General features: G+C 42.7%; 1 protein-coding gene across 10 annotated transcripts in view; it reads left to right on the top strand.

Annotated features, from left to right (window-relative positions):
• SLC27A1 (solute carrier family 27 member 1) overlaps positions 1 to 9,569 on the top strand; it is a 76,942-nt gene extending 67,373 nt beyond the window's left edge. For 8 of the 10 annotated variants that reach the window (XM_053299274.1, XM_053299271.1, XM_053299268.1 and 5 more), the window contains 2 exons: positions 1,650 to 1,796; positions 7,634 to 9,569. In XM_053299274.1, the coding sequence (XP_053155249.1) occupies positions 1,650 to 1,796; positions 7,634 to 7,791 (305 nt within the window). In that variant the 3' untranslated portion in view covers positions 7,792 to 9,569. The remainder of the gene's footprint in view (positions 1 to 1,649; positions 1,797 to 7,633) is intronic. The other 2 variants (XR_008316854.1, XM_053299275.1) reach the window with 2 other exon arrangements.
• The last annotated feature ends 5,596 nt before the right edge of the window (positions 9,570 to 15,165 follow it).

The raw sequence follows: 15,165 nt of genomic DNA, 5'->3' as shown, positions 1-15,165 counted from the left end.
TTCATATAGAACCCTGTAGAGACTCCCATGTTGCAAGAACGCCAAGAGAACAAATACAGAAATGCATTGTTAGCGTTTTGAAAATTAAAGCAAACTAGCTGACCCGGTGCAGAGCATCTGTGCCCCTAGTTCTCCCTGTCCCCGCCGCAACTGATCCGGCTCCCTGCCTTGTCTTCATTTCATTTCCATCCCTTCAGCTGTTCTCCCCCCATCTCTTCAGACAGTTCATTCGTTCGTGTCCCCACCCCATCTTTTCAGCCAGTGCTGCTGCTGCTTTCTCTTGGTTGGCCAGCCAGCCGCCACCGCTTTCCAGCATTCCTCTCCTCCTCCCCTCGCTCATGAACTCTTGTGAGAGCTGCCACACATGGGATTAGCAACGGGTACATCTAAGAGATTTTTTTATATAATATATGTGTAAGATTTTTAAACCTACTTCATCCTACACCTGAGATACAATTGACTGAGAGACTAGAAAGAGGGAACTTCTTACAAAGGGAAGAGGAGAGTGGTAGGACCTAAAAGGAGATTTGGAGGAGGAACTAGGAGCTGTGCCTGGCATTGACTTTCTCTTTGCTATGCCTCATAATGTCCATAAGTTGTCTAGCTTTTTCTCAGCATCCCTAAGAAATCTTTTAAGAAAAATGAAGATTTTCAGGATGCTGAATTCTGGAGCCAGGATGCCAAATTCTGTACTTGACAATCCTATACAGATGTAGAATGTGTGTAACCTTGTTTGTAGTTCATACAAGCTGGGTCTCTTCCCTCTGCCAAAGGACTGCTCTTGGTTGCTCTCAGTGGCACAACCTGAGCTTCTGGATTGGATTGTTGGAGCAGAACACAAGCATTCTTTATGCTGAATCGCTGAATAGTTTCTGTGAGTGGTTGACCTAGATGCTCAGAGTGAAGAGTTAAGAGAGCAAGAGGACAGCAAGTGTCTTTTGACTAGAAAGCATATTCTAGGCAGGTGCCCAGCCAACTGCTGTGTGATCCCTGGGTTTTATTTATCAATCCATCTATTATATATTTATCCTGCTTCTCAGCCAAAAATGATCTGCAAAATGGCTTGCAGCAATTAAAATTAAATACACAATGCTGCTGAAGGGCACTTGTATGTGTATAAATGTAAATGAGGCACAGGTCCTATCTGTAGGCTTCTAAACTAAAAGATCAGAAGACACCAGGAAGGGGAGTGGAGGACAGAGGAAGAGGTGGGAGATCAGTTTGAAAATGCGAGGATGAAGCAGTGATGGGTTAGCAGGCCTTTATATCCAGCTGGGGTCAGAACCAGTCCTCCCTTGTTGACATTCTTGGTGCAAGGGAGGGGGTGCAGCTACCCAGCAGTCTTTGGTCCCTGGTACCAACCAGAGGATGAAAGTGACCACCTCTCTCGCATCAGACAACTGATTGCTGGAGCAGAATTCTTTCTGGCAAGGAAGTAGGGAAGCACCCTGCTGCTGCTTGTTCTGTGGGTTGGGCCAGGCTGGTGGTTGTCTTGCTTTGAAGTTGTTGTTGGGAAGGACATGTTGCAACCTGGTCTGGCTGGCAGCTGAGAGTGTAGATAAGATAATTACACTATTTGGGATGAGACAATTGGCTTATAGGAACATGTTGCTTTCCTGGTCTCTTATGTGTTCGTTTTTGAATTTCAGGAGTGGAGGGCAAGGCTGGAATGGCAGCAATTGCTGACCCACAAGCCAAGTTGAACCCTAATGTGCTGTACCTGGAGATGCAGAAAGTGTTACCCCCTTACGCACGACCCATCTTCCTCCGGTTCTTGCCTCAGGTTGACACTACAGGTAATAGCATATATCCAGCAAGATCCTCTTTTGCTGCACAGCGTAGAAATGTGTCAAAAGTGCCAGTAGCTACTTGTTAACTTCAGTATTCTATCCTAGTTAATACCCCAGAGTTACCTTACTCTTGCTTTATCCCTGAGTGGGATGAAGTTAAAGTGAGGGAATGTGGGAGTTCCTGCCTCTAGAAATTCTGGAAGCAGGTTGACTTCTGTATGAATATTCTGGTGACAGGCATCCCATTATGGACATTCAGTCTTGGTACTGCCACCCACCATTGCTTTCAGTGATTTAAGACTCAGTCTTGTGGGTTGAGTCGCCTTTTTTGATTGACCACCTACCCATCAAGTAGAATAAAAGTAGCTGCTAGATCCTAAGAAGCGGAGATTTGCTGTGAGAATTTACACCCTACCCCCACCTCCTCTCTCTCTCTCCACATCCATGCCTGCTGCTCATAAGGCTGCTGAACTAGCTCTACAGATTTCTCTGTTCTCCTTTTGGCTAGCGAGAAATAGGATGGGTTTCTTCAAAAGGCACAGAATTCCAAGTAGGCTGTTGCTCAAGTTTGTTGCTAAAGAATCCATTGTCCCTGTCGACAAAGAAACTGCCTGTTTGCTTCACCATGTTGGCATTCTTGCTTACACTCACTCATGTTGGAATTAAGAGCCTTTTCATGGTGAGCAGAGACTCGGAAATATCTTTCTTCTGCTTGAAAAAGTGAGAAGCCTTGACTTTCATAGCAAAATGAGTTATAGCCAAATCTCAAAGAGAGGAACAAGACCAAGCAGTGTGTGATGCAGACTGCATGTTGGAGAATTAAATGTATCAGATGGTAGCTTTAATTAAATGCAGTGAAATAGGAGCTACTTGATCTTTCATTGCAAAATAGCAACTGGTAGCTGGGTGCACGTGACTGCTTTATGCTCCAAGAGAATCCAGCTGTGATTGCCAGAACAGCCTGGAAGGTTTGTTGCATTTTTTTGTTTTGAAACCTTAAGACTGACCTAATTAATTAAAATTAATAGACACCAAAATCCACACATATACTTGCTCTTGCCCACCACTTTTGTCTAAACTAGAGATGTACAAAATGTTCCAACACTGAAATGGGCTGTTTCGAATTTCTTGAGCTCGAAACAAAACACCCTTTAATAAATGGCCTGTTTCGAGCTCAGAACAAAACAACCCCATTTCGATTCAAGACATTTCAATTGCCACTCTGGAGGCCTGTTTTAACCTTATTGATTGGTTTCTAGCACGGGCTTCCAATTGGCTTGAAATCTCTTTGCTTCTTGGTTTATTATTAACTTATTATATTTGTACACTGCCCCAAACTTCAGTCTCTGGGTGGTTTTCAGCAACATAAAACAAATTAAAATAGAAATTAAACCGTAAAGTAACTCAAACTCTTGTTCAGTTGCTGCAATTAGAAATACACTGAGGCACGAATGGAGCAGTGTTCATTCTCAATTTCTTCTTGTTCCTTAATGTTCTGTTTGTTTGTTTACATTTATGTCCCGCTCTTCCTCCAAGGAAGTACACCAGAGTACATGGTTATGTTTATCCTCACAACAACCCTGTGAGGTAGGTTAGGCTGAGAGCTAAGTGGCTGGCCCAGAGTCACCCAGTGAGCTTCATGGCTGAATGGGGATATGAACTCTGGTCATAGTCCACTATTCTGAATTAAAAGAGCAAGTTAGGAAGGTAAAAGGACAAATTATTGCTCAATAATACTTGGAGTAATTTCCCTCATCGTGTCACTAGTAGTAATATGTGTGTGCCATGTTCCAACAAAAAGGTTCTCAAAGCAGTTTACATAGGAAAAGTAATAAAATGGTTCCTTGTCCTAGAAAGGCCAACAATCTAAAAAATAAACACAATGGAGCTGACCCACCAAGCTAAATATAGCATTCTAGCTATATGTAGCAACTCATCAAGGACTTTGCAACACTCCTGTTTTTGCTGCCCACCTGGGACTACAAATACAGAGCAGTTGTCAAGTAGCTGGCAGGCCCCAATAGCTGATGGATTGCTTATGAGCCACAAACTGTACTGGCCTGCTTTAGAGTTAATGCCTGTAGATGAGGAGGAAATTGGCCCAGAGCCCCTGCCTAACAGACTATAGGTCTGGATACTCTCCCTTCTCAGCACATGGTCAGTGCTGTGTGATGGGGAGGTGGAAGAGTATCATGTATATTCGGTGTTGCGAGGGACAGGTTCCCTTTTACTGTGCGCTTCTCCAGTGTGTTTCAACGTAGGGTTGCAAAATGCAATGCAAAACTTGTGTTCATACACTTTGAGTGCAGCTTGTTCTGGCCATAGAGAACATTGGGGAAACTTGAAACACCCTATTGTTCCTCAAGGGTAGCTCCTAGGGACATCAGAGTGGGTTGTGTGGTAGGGCATGAGTGCTACCTTTCACCAAACCCACACAAGAAATGGGCAAGTGGTTAATTTTTAACCTTTACCCAAAACTCCCATAAGATCTCCCCATAGTGAGAGAAAGGGGAGTGGGCCTAGGCAAAATGTCTTTTGTAATGGCAAGCGTGGAGGGCTTGTATGTTTCAAAGGCTGCTCGAGAGAGTGCAGTATGAGCCTGTGTGCTCTGACACATTGCTGCTAGTTAGTACTAACATAGTGTTGGCGGTATGGGTCAGCTCCTACTGCAACAATGTTGCTAAGTGCAGCACTGTAACTTTCTTCATAGATGAGAATGGGTTGCCATTCACTTCAACTGGAGAAAGGGGATGTTTGTGTAGACATCACTGGGGTAGAGGCTATATCTGCTCCCTGTCTATGGCAGGGTTCCCTCTAACAAGGATTACCAGACGTTGGTGACCACAACACCCATAATCCCCTAGAAGAGGCTATTGCAGTTGGAGATGCTGGGAGTTGTAGTAAACAACATCTGGGAATCCCTGTTAGTGTGAACACTGGTCTCTGGTGACTTTTGTGCCTCTATCCATTGAGAACTGAGCCTTGTCCTAGATGTTGATTTCACAGCTAGGGATGTGCACAAACCCAAAATCGCGGTTTGAATTCGAACCGCATCGTGTTGAACCGACAAGATGGTCTGGTACATTTGACCAAGCTTGTTCAGTAGTTCGAGAGGCAATACTTCTGAAGGGGAATTCCCCTTTACAAGTAAAGGGGTGGGGGGATCTACCGAAGGGGAGCAGCGAGAAAGGAAGTCTGAGGTTCTTACTGGCCTGATGTGACTGCCGGCGCTGTGGCTTGGCACCCGCCCAATGCAACCCAATCGCCAGTCTGGATCGCTCTGTAAGCAGGCTGCCTGTGCAGCAGTAGCGCAATTCCAGCCTTCCCGGAGCCCGGAACTGTGCTGCTGCTGCTGTGGAATGGGCAGCCCACTTACAGAGTCACAGAGACCAGCAATTGGGCTGCACTTGCGGGAGGGGAATGGTAAGCCACGGTGCCGGCAGTCACGTCAAGCCAGTAAGAACCTAAGACTTCCTTTCTCACTGCTTTCCCGCCGCTGCCACTTGATGTCAAACTTGGCTTGGTTCAGTTCGATCACAGACCAAATGGGCCTCAGTTCAGTCTGCGATCAAGCTGCTGAACCAGCCCAGTTCATCAATGCAAATCAGTTCCACATTGACTGGTTCATGCACACCCCTATTCACAGCTTCAGTACTTCATATCCGGTTGAGATGTGGCCAGAGAACTGTTGACTTCAAGATTAATTTTTTAAAACTTTAATCCTATATATTTTTAAAAAACCCACTCCCCATCCAGCACACTCTGTGCTGCAGAGCTAAGAAAGGTCTCCACAGAATGTATATGCCTTCTTGGCATGTTGCCTTAGGATGTCAGCTAGTGAATTTCTCCCATTGGGTCCTGGACAAATTCATTGTATTCTCTCTGCCAGCCTGCACTTGGGAGATTGCAGTAATTTTGATCATAATCATGGCATACAAAACCTTTCTGCTCCATTCATTGATAGCTGAATTTTTCCAGTATTCAGAAATGAACATTTTGCAATTGCTCACCAAAACCTTGTTGTTTCTTACTGAATTTTGAAGAATTGTGAAGAGTGCCAGCTATGCAGTCTAAAGGTGGTGATGGTGGTGGTCATGTTTGGATGTAGTAACCTTTTTAGTTTAGAAAGTCTATATTATATTTATAAGGTATATAATAGAAGGTTTTAAATGTATAAGGTAAATTTATTTTACTCTTAGGCAACTGCCAGTTTGGTTCCCCTCACCCATAGTTGAAAACTGTGTATATTCTGCTACCACTTACTCTGCAGCACATGCTAAATAGACTGTACCACTTTAGATAACAGGTGTTTGGGGAGGAACCATTTCTGAATGCTCCCCCCTGTGGTCTGCATTTTTTCCAGTAGTGTGTGTTTAACAGTTGTGTATATGTATTTTAAACTGTACTGTATTAGAGCTATGTGAAAGTTTTAGTGTATGATAAGTACAGTGTGGTCACTAAAGAGTTAACAGAGTGTAAGGTGTGCAACCAGGGCTTTTAAGTACAGCAGTCCCTGTGTTGTCTGGGAGACCCTGTTTGGAATATTGGGGGAAGAGAATGCCAGTCTACTGGCTGTGACCGAGAGGGAAGGCAGTTAGTTGTCAGTTAGGAAGGAACTCAGAGGGCGAGTCTTGAGGGCAGAAAATACAACTGAACAATGAAGTGATTTCTGCAAGAAAAGGAAGAAGAGAGAGTTTTAATGAGCAACAGAGGAGGTTCTGTGCTCTAAAAGGAAAACCCATTTTCTGTTCAGTGAAAGACTTGGGGAAATCCTCAACTGGGAGGCAGGTCTAAAAACAAATAACCAAGCAAGTCTCCTAACCCTAAAAAAAAAAAAAAAAAAAAAAAAAAAAGTCAGAGAAGGATTCTTAGCAGTGGTGGTGGTTTGGATTTGTAAACTGCCCTGAGATTTTATATAGGGCAGTATATGAATGTGACCAATAAATAAACAAATAAAGCATCACAAACCATCAACACTGTTGTAAGTCATAAGTTTACATTTTGATATCTGAAACCATTACATTTATAAGAACTTGTTCATATAAGGGAACTTTAAGTAAAAGGAGAGCTGTTGTAACACCATGCAAATTGTGCCCACGCATGCGCAGATGCCATGTGTGTGCTGCTGACACATGGGGCTTTTGGGGTGATGCGCTGTCCCCTCAGCATACTGGAAGGGACAGCAGAGAGCAGGTAAGCATTGGCTCTCCCTTTTTCTTAAAGTTCCCTTCCTAATTTTCCTGAAAGTACTCAAACTGCGCTTTGAACCATGGTTTGGGCACATCCCTAATGTACTCGTTTTCTGTTTGCAGATATCACCCAGCCCTTGGCCTGCAGTTCTGGCTTTCTCTTTGCAGGGCATCTTTAAGACAGGAGAACATTTTTAAATAGTTGGCTTTTCCCCACCTGTAGTCTGAAGTTGTATAGTCCATTCCAGCACTTCATTCTGCTTCATGCATAGACCAGGCATAACATATGTTATTCCCAGCTGTTAGTTAGTTGTTTATTTACAATCTTAGATCAAACAGGTTCCCAGCTATATGTGTTAGGATGGCTGGTTAAGAACCCTTTTTTTAGTTCCCCCAGCATTCCAATGGCAACAAAGAGCCAAAGTTCCTGCAGCTGATTCTGGTGGCTAATTAGCCACTTGATGCTAATTGGTTTAGGTAGAATAAAAATGAATCTGGATTTTAAAATTTCACAACTCCGTTCAGTTTCAAAACTTAAACTAAGTTTTAAAGGCCCAGCTGGGAGCTTTTTGTGGATTCTGGTTCTGAGCATAACGTGTGTTGACTGATGCTCAACTTTAGTTTTCACAGCCTCTTTCCTTCCACCTCCAATAGGCACTTTCAAAATCCAGAAGACCCGTTTGCAAAGGGAAGGCTACGACCCACACCAGACATCTGATCGATTGCATTTTTTGGATGTAAAACTTGGCAAGTACCTACAGCTGGATGAGTGTGTGTATGAGAGGATCCAAGCTGGAAAAGTGTCTCTGTGATTTCATCAGCAAAGCCCCAATGCCAACAAGTTTTATATCCTGGAGGGCCTTGCTTGGATAGAGAAACAGACTTGCCGAAACAAGTGAAGCAAGGTTTGTATTCATGACAGCTGCAACAGGGACAAAACTTACTAAGGTGTGGGGGGTGAGGTTGTCCTCCATATTTAAAAAGCACATTAACCATTTCCTGGGCAAGGAATGACCTTTTCCTACTGTTCAGTGTTTAGAATGTCCCCTTCTCCTCTTCTTTGTAACCCTTTGTTTTGGGGGAATTCATGTGTGAAAAGGTTTTTATGGTCTGCATTATTACCTTTAAAGCCCTTGACATGATGGGTGAGACTGAGCCTTCAGTATTACTGATCAAGTTGGATTCTGCTGTGTATCTCAGCCAAGCTTCATGACCTTGAAGCAGTAGCATAATTGCTGTGGATAAAGCCTCCAATTGTTCTGGCGTTTCCACGTTCCTAATTCACATACTATAGTTCTTCAGTTGTGATCACTCTGAGATCTGCCCCTCTGTTTACATAGGGCTTTAAAGGACTGTCCATATGTAATATTTTATTTACAGAGACTTTGGTCTTTAAAACACATAAATAATTTTGAAGTAATTATGTTGGATTATAAGAAAGTTGTTAGTAAAGCACAAACAAATTAGGGAGAAAACACAAAGAAAATGCCTCTGCTTTTTGATGAAGAGTACTGCGATGTTGAAAGCTTCCACACATTTAAGAGGTTTGTTAATACTGTATCTGCTTTTATACTTTTGTGTCTGTATGAAGAAAGTCATCAGTGTGTTTTAATACATCTACCTAAAGAAACAGCATAAGTGACAGATCTGGACCAGAGCTGTGATCAATTACTTGAAGTAATTGTTCTATGCCAATCCAAAATTTTGGGAAAATTTTCCCTAACACTGGAGCACAGTTTGGCGACGTTTGTTTGGTCTTGTTGATTGACCCTACTCTCCATAGGAAACAAGTGGCAACTCAAAGGCTGTAGGCATTTCTAACTGTACTGCTTTTCATCAGTGTAACTTCTAGAGTGGGCACTAAGGGTTTTTTTTTGTTTGTTTGTTTTAAAGGCAAAAGGGATAGTGAACACTTGTTCAAAGATTCTGTAATTCTTATGAATGTGTTTGTATGGAAGAACTATATATCACTGTTGGTGTAGGTAGGTACTTCTAGGATATCCTAGTGAACCTTTTACAGAATACAGTCTTTTACTGAAACCTACTAGAATGTTCTTCTATATTTACCCTGAGGCTCTTGTAGGTGGGGGAGAATTTGAGTTTTAAGGAACCTTTTTCTTTTTGACAGAGATGAAACTTAACCATAAAGCCACTTTACAAAGATGTCTGCAGAACAATGTTGCATTGTATTGAGCACACACAGTACTAGCTGGGCTATTGTTAAGCAACGCTTCAGAAACCAGTGGAATGTGTTTCCCTCTTCTCTCCTTAGATCCAGAACGTGCCTTTTAATCACTTCTCATCAGAACCAGGCAAAGCAGAAGTTAACATTTGTAATAAATGTAGCTGTGTAATTAATCATTGGATAAAACAGAGGCATCTACAGCTAACTGAGCCCAGTTGTGTTGGGGGAAAAGTAGTTCATAAGATTTTTTTAATGTACTAAAGCTCATTCATGGTTTAAATGAAATCATGCACTTACTAACTTGGTTGTTTGAAACAAAGTTACATTTTAAGGTGGGGTTACTACTGTCAAAATCTGACTTTGTTTTGGGGGAAAATTTCAGAATAAAAATCTCATAAAAGAACATCTGAGTCTCTTTCCTGCTTTTTCTCTTCAGCTTCTTCCTCAGTACCTTTTTGTTGTATTCCACTGCATGTCATTTCAGCCAAGTGCAGAGGCCAGTCTTCAATCTTAGTCAGCCTTCAGTTCAGTTCTGTCGGGCTTTATTGAACTGATAGATGGAACCAGCCAAGCAAAAAGGTCTTTGTGGGTGCAGACTACGCATGATGGGATCAGCTTTTCTAGTCTGTCATTTAATCCCTACCCAGTAAGCCGCACAGACCTTGGCAGCAGTTCTCTGTGGCAAAGGTCAGTGTGTGTGTGCATAACTAGGGTTACCTGCATGTGTTGCCATTTTACCTCCTTTTAAACAGGTATTATCTTATTATCTTGCTCTAGAAATAGAACCCATACAATGGATGTCCTCTAAGACCAACACCTTGGCTCCAAGATGCCTCTCATTCTGGAAGCTTTCTTGCACTTTTTGTTGTGGCAACAAATGCATTCACAGAGCCCGGTGTGCATTATTTTGTAACCCCCCTGCTTATGCTTCTTAAATACAAATGCTTAGTTCAATGCAAATAACACCCCCCCCCCCCATGTAATTCATTTGAGATACACAACTAGCAAATAACACAACAGCTTTTCCATGTAAAAGCTTGTTCCTGGAATAGAGAGGAGAGCTGGTCTTGTGGTAGCAAGCATGACTTGTCCCCTTAGCTAAGCAGAGCCCACCCTGGTTGCATATGAATGGGAGACTAGGAGTGTGAGCACTGTAAGATATTCCCCTCAGGGGATGGAGCTGCTCTGGGAAGAGCAGAAGGTTTCAAGTTCCCTCCCTAGCTTCTCCAAGATAGGGCTGAGAGAGATTCCTGTCTGCAATCTTGGAGAAGCTGCTGCCAGTCTGTGAAGATACTACTGAGCTAGATAGAGCAATGATTTGACTCTGTATATGGCAGCCTCCTATGATTCAAAGCCCATTGGGCTAGTGCAAGATAAGAAACCATTCTGTAACACCTTTCCATGCAATTGCTGTGTGGAGGCATTGTGCATCCTCAGAATTACAGAAAAACATTACAAGTTAAAACACAGAAGTTCTCTTTGAGTATTGATTTACTAAAATAAGTGTGATCTGTCTCTCCATTCCGTAAGTTTTTGCTGCTATTGGCCACCTTAAATTTCTTAATAGTAATACAGTGAAGTAAAAATGCCAAATGAACCAAATAGCAGCAAATAATCAGGAGTATAATAGCCAATTTAAGAGTTGGCCAAACCACATAGGATCTAGGTTAACAACATTTTAGTCTGGCATTTACAGGTGAAACTCGGAAAATTAGAATATCGTGCAAAAGTCCATTAACTTCAGTAATGCAAATTAAAAGGTGAAACTGATATGAGACAGACGCATTACATGCAAAGCTAGATAAGTCAAGCCTTAATTTGTTATAATTGTGATGATCATGGCGTACAGCTCATGAAAACCCCAAATCCACAATCCCAGAAAATTAGAATATTATATGGAACCAAGAAGACAAGGATTGTAGAATAGAACAATATCGGACCTCTGAAAAGTATACAGTGTACTGTGCTTGATTGGCCAGCAAACTCGCCTGACCTGACCCCATAGAGAATCTATGGGGCATTGCCAAGAGAAGGATGAGAGACATGAGACCAAACAATGCAGAAGAGCTGGAGGCCACTAATGAAGCATCCTGGTCTTCCATAACACCTCATCAGTGCCACAGGCTGATAGCATCCATGCCACGCTGCATTGAGGCAGTAATTGCTGCAAAAGGGGCCCAAACCAAGTACTGAATACATATGCATGCTTATACTTTTCAGAGGTCCGATATTGTTCTATTCTACAATCCTTGTCTTCTTGGTTCCATGTAATATTCTAATTTTCTGGGATTGTGGATTTGGGGTTCTCATGAGCTGTACGCCATGATCATCACAATTATAACAAATTAAGGCTTGACTTATCTCGCTTTGCATGTAATGCGTCTGTCTCATATCAGTTTCACCTTTTAATTTGCATTACTGAAGTTAATGGACTTTTGCACGATATTCTAATTTTCCGAGTTTTACCTGTATCCCATTGAGGTGTCCCTACAACTACCAAATTTGGTTGTTGATATTGGTCCAGGCACTGCGAAGTTAATTGGAGGGGGGGGACACACAAATACAGAACGCCAGGTGATCTCATAAGTTCACTTTGCTTAAGGAAAGTAGGCTAAAAAAAGTCCTCACAGATACACACAGTATTTAAGCTTCAGTTGCATTTCAATCAACCAATAGTACCCACACTTGGGAGTCTCAGCAGGACTCTAGTAATATTTCCTTAATGGTAAATCAGGCTACTTGCTTAAAAACAAACAAAAAAAACTGCTCCTGTGAGCAGAGTTGTTCCTTTGAAACAACAGCAAACTGAAACATACAGCTGTAGCAGGTGAAAGCTTTTACTAGCATCTTGTTTTTATTTCCTATCTATCCCACCTTCTCTCCAATCATGGACACATCTCTAGGTGGTATACAGAATTAAAACATAAAATATCACATTTAAAATTCATAGATAAAAAATATAAACACATTAACATTAAAATTTAAAAATCGATCTCAGTTGAAGGTCTGGGAAAACAGGCACGTCTTCAGGGTCCTCCTAAAAGCAAACTGTGAAGGAGGTGCTCTTACTCCAACAGGGACTGTGTTCCAAAGCCCTGGGGCAGCCACAGAAAACGCTTGGTCCTGAGTTGCTACCAAACAAGTTTGTGGCATCCGTAGTCAGATCTCTTCAGATGATCTTAATACACGACAGGGTTCATGACATAAGGCACTCTCTTAAATATGCTGGACCTAAGCCATTAAGGGTCTTATAGATGATAACTAGCACTTTGTATTTTGTTCGGAAACCTATCAGCAGCCAGTGCAGTTCTTTTAGAACTGGTGTTATATGGTCCCTTTGGGTAAACCCAGAGACCAGTCTGGCTGCTATATTCTGAACCAATCGTCGTTTCTGAACTACATATAAATGCAGCCCCATGCAGAGTGCATTACAGTAGTCAAGCCTAGAGGTTACCAGCATATGTACCACCGTTCTAAGGTCCCTAGTCTCCAAGAATGGATGTATCTGGTGTATTGGCCAAAGCTGATAAAAAGCACTCCTGGCCACAGCCTCAACCTGAGAAACCAGGGAGAGTTTGGAATCCAGGAGTACTCCCAGACTACGAACCTGATCTCTTAGGGGGAGTGTAACCCCATCCAGAACAGGCAGTTCTAAACCCTCTCTCAGATTGCCCTACAGACAGTACCTCCGCCTTGTTTGGATTCAACTTCAGTCTGTTATCCCTTATCCAGCCCAATATCACCTCCAGGCAGGCACTTAGGGGGGTCATGCTATTTCCTGATGAAGTTGGTATGGAAAAATAGATCTGGGTGTCATCAGCATATTTATAACGTCCCAGACCAAACTTCCTGACAATCTCTCCCAGTGGTTTCATGTAGATGTTAAAGAGCACTGGAGACAGTATGAAGCCTTGTGGAACCCCATACTTCAGCTCTCGCTTTTCAGAGCAATAGTTTCCAAGTGACACCATCTGGAATCTGCCAGAGAGGAAGGAGTGGAACCACTGTAAAACAGTACCAACCAATCCCACCTCCTTCAAGTGACCCAGCAGGATACCATGGTCAATAGCACTGAAAGCCTCAGAGAGATCCAAAAGAATCAGCAGAGTCATACTCCCTCTGTCGATCGCCAATTGGAAATCATGCATCCGGCCAGCCAAGGCAGTCTCAACCCCATAGCCCACCCGAAAGCCAGTCTGGAAAGGATCTAAATAATCTGTGTCATCCACAACTGCCTGTAGCTGAGAAGCAACCACTCGCTCAATCACTTTGCCCAAGCAAAGAAGATAGAGACAGACCTGTAATTAGCCAACTCTGAGGGATCCAAAGCAGGTTTCTTCAAATACGGTCTAATAATAGCCTCCCTAAGACAAGGAGGCATACTGCCCTCCCTCAGAGAAGCATTTATGATATTTACCAGATCCTCTCTGATAATATGATTATCAGGTGAAATAAGCCAAGTTGGGCAAGGGTCAAGAAAGCAGGTGGTAGGGCATACAGTCTGAAGCAGTTTGTTCACATCATAAGTAAACTGAAAATGATCCTGTTCAATCCTACAGGAGGAGTTGCTGGGCACCTCTATGATAGACTCTGCAGTTACTGTGGAGTCTAGTTCAGAGCAAATACCAGATATTTTATTTGCAAAAAAGTTGTTAAACACATCACAGCAAGTGACAGATGGTTTCAAATTCAAGGCAGAGAGGGCATGAACTAGCCCCCTCACAACTCTAGACAACTCAGCTGGACGTGAATTTGCAGAAGCAATGCAAATATACTCTTATTTCCCCCCAGTTAAGAGTGTAATGAAAGGAAAGTAGGCAGATTTGTTCTTACCAGAACAACTTATTTTTAAAAAGACCTTTAATTTCGTTCTGGTCTGTGTCTATTGCACAGAGCTATAAATAACTTAGCGACTCGAAGTTCCAGTTTCATTTGATTCCCCCCCCCCTCCTTGGAGCAAAAGGGAGAGCTGCCTATAGAAAATAATGGAGAAATTCAAAACTTTAGCGCAGCTCTGATGATAGGACAGCAGCATATCCCCCCAGAAACAACGGGCTGCGGTAATGGCCGGAGTTTATTCTCTTTCTAACTCTTGTTTTTGTGCGAGATACTTTTTGTTTAAAAACTAAACGGTCACAAAGCGACGTGTCTGTATTCAAGTCAATGGAGCACGAAACGTCTGTATAGAGTTGAGCCCGGGATTTGAGCTGGTTGGGTGTCAAACTCTGAGGGGGCAATTTAAATATGCTGACAAATGCACAGCGGATTTTTGGTTAGGAATCCAAACCATCCTCGGCTTCATCTCTAGCCTGCACTATTAACATGTTGTAGGGCTGTTGGCTACTCTCGGGCACAGTCCTCTGCTGTATGAAGATAGTCAACTACCGCCACTGGAATTCGCATTGACACGACATTAACAAAACAAACACACGTCCCACAGCATTTTTTAAAAAAATTAAAAAATCCCCCACACAAAATAAAATATATTAAGCATGAACCTGAGAGAATAGGAGAGGGGGCGGGGAGAGACACAAGCTGGTGCTCAAGCACTCTGAATCATGGATTTTTCCATTCATTTCTAAGAGCACTCAATTCCTTATCGGGAAAGCGGGGGAAGCTTCTAAAATAAACCCTGAAGTTCCTCATGGATTTTTCCCCTTTTATCTCTGTTCAAGGCCCTTTTCCGCCAGTAACTACAGCACCTGACCCCACTTCACTTACTTCCGGTAGCACCGCGGATATATTTCCTCCCCTTCGGTAACTCTTGGTTCTTTTGCTCCGGTGTTCTTTCCTACTCCTCAACGAACCCGCTGAAGCATTGGAGCATGCTCAGTATGGTCTGGTCAAATTAAGCTCCTTTTCGTTTTCTGCCTAAAGCTCGCCTCACATTTTCATTCCTGCCTAAAATATCGAAGAACGGCAATCCAGGTTCTGCAGGAAAACATCAGATGTGGAGGCAGGCGAAACCATCACTACACCGTCCCTCTTTCTAACGAAACTT

The sequence above is a fragment of the Hemicordylus capensis genome, chromosome 2, assembly GCF_027244095.1.
Source record: "Hemicordylus capensis ecotype Gifberg chromosome 2, rHemCap1.1.pri, whole genome shotgun sequence".
In the NCBI taxonomy this organism is placed as follows: Eukaryota; Metazoa; Chordata; class Lepidosauria; order Squamata; family Cordylidae; genus Hemicordylus; species Hemicordylus capensis.
The sequence above is the reverse complement of the archived record's forward strand: the minus strand, read 5'-3'. Positions and strand labels throughout refer to the sequence as shown.